A 2,938-nucleotide genomic window follows, 5' to 3' on the forward strand; every position below is an offset into this window, starting at 1 on the left:
GTGGCGTAAACTAAGTTCCTGAACTGAAACTTGATGATTTTCTTTTCCTGGTTCAAATTCAAACTCTCTGAAATGTGTGTTCTATTGTTCAGCTGTCAGAGGCTGTAAGAATGTGTGTGTATGTGTCCATATGTGTGTGTGTGTGTGTGTGTGTGTGTGTGTGTGTGTGTGTGTGTGTGTGTGGTGCAGGATAGACATGTATATAAGTCAGTGTCAGTGTTCCAGCGTCATCTCGTCCTCTGATCAGAACTCAAGCTGTTTCCAGGAGATCTAGACTGCAGGTGAGTTTTAACATCTTCACGCTTTAAATGTGACGTTTATTAGTCACTGTGGCTACGAGTCCGATCACTTACATTATAGTGGATTTATGCTTATTAACAAACAAATGACCGATTGTTTTCATGTCTCAAGAAGTATTGATATTTGATAGGGCTGGGCACGATACGCGTTAACGCAAGATTAATCTGGCAATCCTTTAACGGCGTTAATTATTTATTTATTAATTATCATGTGTTAACTGCATGGTTGTTGTTTTTTTGCAGTGGGAGGGGCTTATCGCTTTAAATCTCTCCGTAGTTCAGACCTGGCGTCTCACGGCTCTCCGGCCCGCATGAGGTCAATCAAACATGAAACATAAATAAGATAAACGCCATGAAGGCATTACAGCGACACTGCTTTCACTTTCAAGGTGATTCATGTTGATGCCTCACCGCCTGGCAGCGTGACGAAGTGAGTCTGACGTAAAGCTCGTGTTGTTCTGTAGCTTCTGTTCTCAACGAGCAGCGCTGCTGCTGCGAGCCGCTTCACACGCGCTCACAGACGGACAAATACACTACAAGTATATGTACCGGCAGGTTTCGTCCAGATTGAAAGTTAATCGCGCAAAGCTGCTGACGCCGGGGTCTGATCCATGCAGAGCACTTTAAAGCAGCATCACTTCTGGATCTTTACTCTTCTCTCAAAGACGAGAACTTTCCTCACATCACAAGATGTTCAAGACAACACAGACTGGACTTTTCTCACTGAGGAAGAAAAACTGACAAAAAGGAGTGGTTTGTCCCTCACAGGGACCCTTACTACTTAACAGTACTATATATATATATATATATATATATATATATATATATATATATACATATATACATATATGTATATATATATATATATATATATATATATATATATATATATATATATATATATATATATATATGTATGTATGTTAACTTTGTTGTTGCTCCAGAGGGCCTGTTATATTGTTGTGGTAACATTACTTTTAAAAAAAAGCATGCAATACACTAGTTTTTTACTTCATTGTTGAATTCGGCGATGAATTTTTTTCAACTTTACCCAGCCCTAGTGTTTGATGATGATGATGATCATGATTGGTTTCTGATTCCAGGGTCTCCAGACGTCTTCACACTCCAGAATGTTTTCCTTCCTGTTCTTCGCTGTGCTCTGCACCAGCTGCCTGGCTGGTGAGGTTTCAGCCCATCTTCAGTCTTTTTGAGCCCATGTGATACTCTATACACCAACATCTGGAGCTTCTGATGAGATCTTTGTAGATGAATAGTTGAGTCAAGTTGAGTGAAAGAGCAGTATCTTCCTCTGGTCCATCACATAACATCTGTGTTTTACTTCTCCAGCTCCCATGATGAACTCCTCCTACTCTCCTTCTGTTGGAGGTGGTAGTGGCTCGTCCTTCTCCACAGCTGGAGAAAATGGAAGGATCACAGCGATCAGAGTCTGGGAGCATAACAACGCTTACATCGCTGGGTCAGTCTGTCCTCCCTCTGGTCCAGATGTGCTAAGGACTGGACACAACGTATTGTGCGGTGAAGGGGTCAAACAAAGAGGGAGTGTTGTGTATTTTATGTTGTAGCTGAAGGGAAGGTGGTCCTGCTATTCCTAAGAGCAGGTATAGGTCTTTTATTTGATTGTTTCCATTAGCTTGAGATGTTATTTCAGTACTTGTTCCTGCTCCATTCATTGTGTGTAATCAGTGTGTTCCCTCCCTCATGTGTGTGTCCCTGCAGTATTCAGGTGCGCAACGGTGGCATTTGGACTAAATTATTTGGTAAAAAAGTCGGCCTTGCACAAGAGCTGGAGCTCTTTGATGAAGAGACCATTGTTCAGGTCAGAGAGTCACCCATATATATACCTATAGTCACCTTTATATACATAGTCATATTGTTGTATTATTATCATTGAAAACACATTTTTTCGTGAAGACAATGTACATGAGTGGCGGGCTGTGGGTTTTAGACCTCGGCCTTCAGTGAGGCCGTACCGTCCAGAATATATATAAAGTGTTTCTCATCCAGGTGTAACCACATGTACCACCTGTGTTCATGTGACCTCTCTGTCATGTTTCAGGTCTCTGGCAAATACCACAGCAACTATATCTATAAGATAGTGTTTGTGACCTCCAGAGGGCGCTCCCTGACAGCCGGACAGCCCGTCCATGTGAATACCTTCTCTCCTTTGTGTTCTACAATCATCAGTTATAATACTCATCTTCACTAACTTGTGGTGCTTTGTTGCAGCTCTCCTTTAACTTCTACCCGATCCACCCGGACGCAGAGCTCAAGCTGCTGAGTGGACGCACCAACGCGCATGGGATTACTTCAGTGGGAGCTCACTGGGGAGTCGTGATGGGCAACAGTACCTCTGACGACTGAAGAGCTATTCATAATCCCAGAGGGATTAATATTCATTTTGGGAGAGATCGAGTATCTTGATTTAGTTTATTGTTCCAGAGATTTATTAACAAAAGTAAAACCTGTACTGATGCACCCAGTTTGTGATTCAGGTGAACACACAGGATCTCCTGAATGTGTACTTTATGGATAACATCCAACACTTGTTCTTTGGTTTCATGGAGTGACAAAGAAAAAAATGAAGAAAAACATTTTTGCATATAATTTAGAAAAGGAAG

The 2,938-nt window shown here is 41.7% G+C and overlaps 1 protein-coding gene across 1 annotated transcript; it reads left to right on the top strand.

The window, feature by feature from the left end:
* Positions 1-244: 244 nt before the first annotated feature.
* LOC137799579 (zymogen granule membrane protein 16-like) lies at positions 245-2,717 on the top strand. Its single transcript, XM_068596383.1, has 6 exons — positions 245-281; positions 1,403-1,478; positions 1,647-1,776; positions 2,037-2,136; positions 2,377-2,466; positions 2,547-2,717. The coding sequence occupies exons 2-6, from the start codon at positions 1,430-1,432 to the stop codon at positions 2,679-2,681; spliced, it is 504 nt and encodes a 167-aa protein (XP_068452484.1). The 5' UTR covers positions 245-281; positions 1,403-1,429; the 3' UTR covers positions 2,682-2,717.
* Positions 2,718-2,938: the final 221 nt, after the last annotated feature.

The sequence above is a fragment of the Clinocottus analis genome, unplaced genomic scaffold, assembly GCF_023055335.1.
Source record: "Clinocottus analis isolate CAN_PGR_092001 unplaced genomic scaffold, fCliAna1.0.p SCAF_36, whole genome shotgun sequence".
Taxonomy (NCBI): Eukaryota; Metazoa; Chordata; class Actinopteri; order Perciformes; family Cottidae; genus Clinocottus; species Clinocottus analis.

What these genes read in the sequence shown, in the direction of transcription:
- LOC137799579 (XM_068596383.1), top strand. Translation starts at nt 1,430, where the DNA reads ATGTTTTCCTTCCTGTTCTTCGCTGTGCTCTGCACCAGCTGCCTGGCT. An exon ending in CTGCACCAGCTGCCTGGCTG is followed by an intron (nt 1,479 to 1,646) that starts GTGAGGTTTCAG and finishes TTACTTCTCCAG; the next exon opens with CTCCCATGATGAACTCCTCC. An exon ending in AACAACGCTTACATCGCTGG is followed by an intron (nt 1,777 to 2,036) that starts GTCAGTCTGTCC and finishes GTGTCCCTGCAG; the next exon opens with TATTCAGGTGCGCAACGGTG.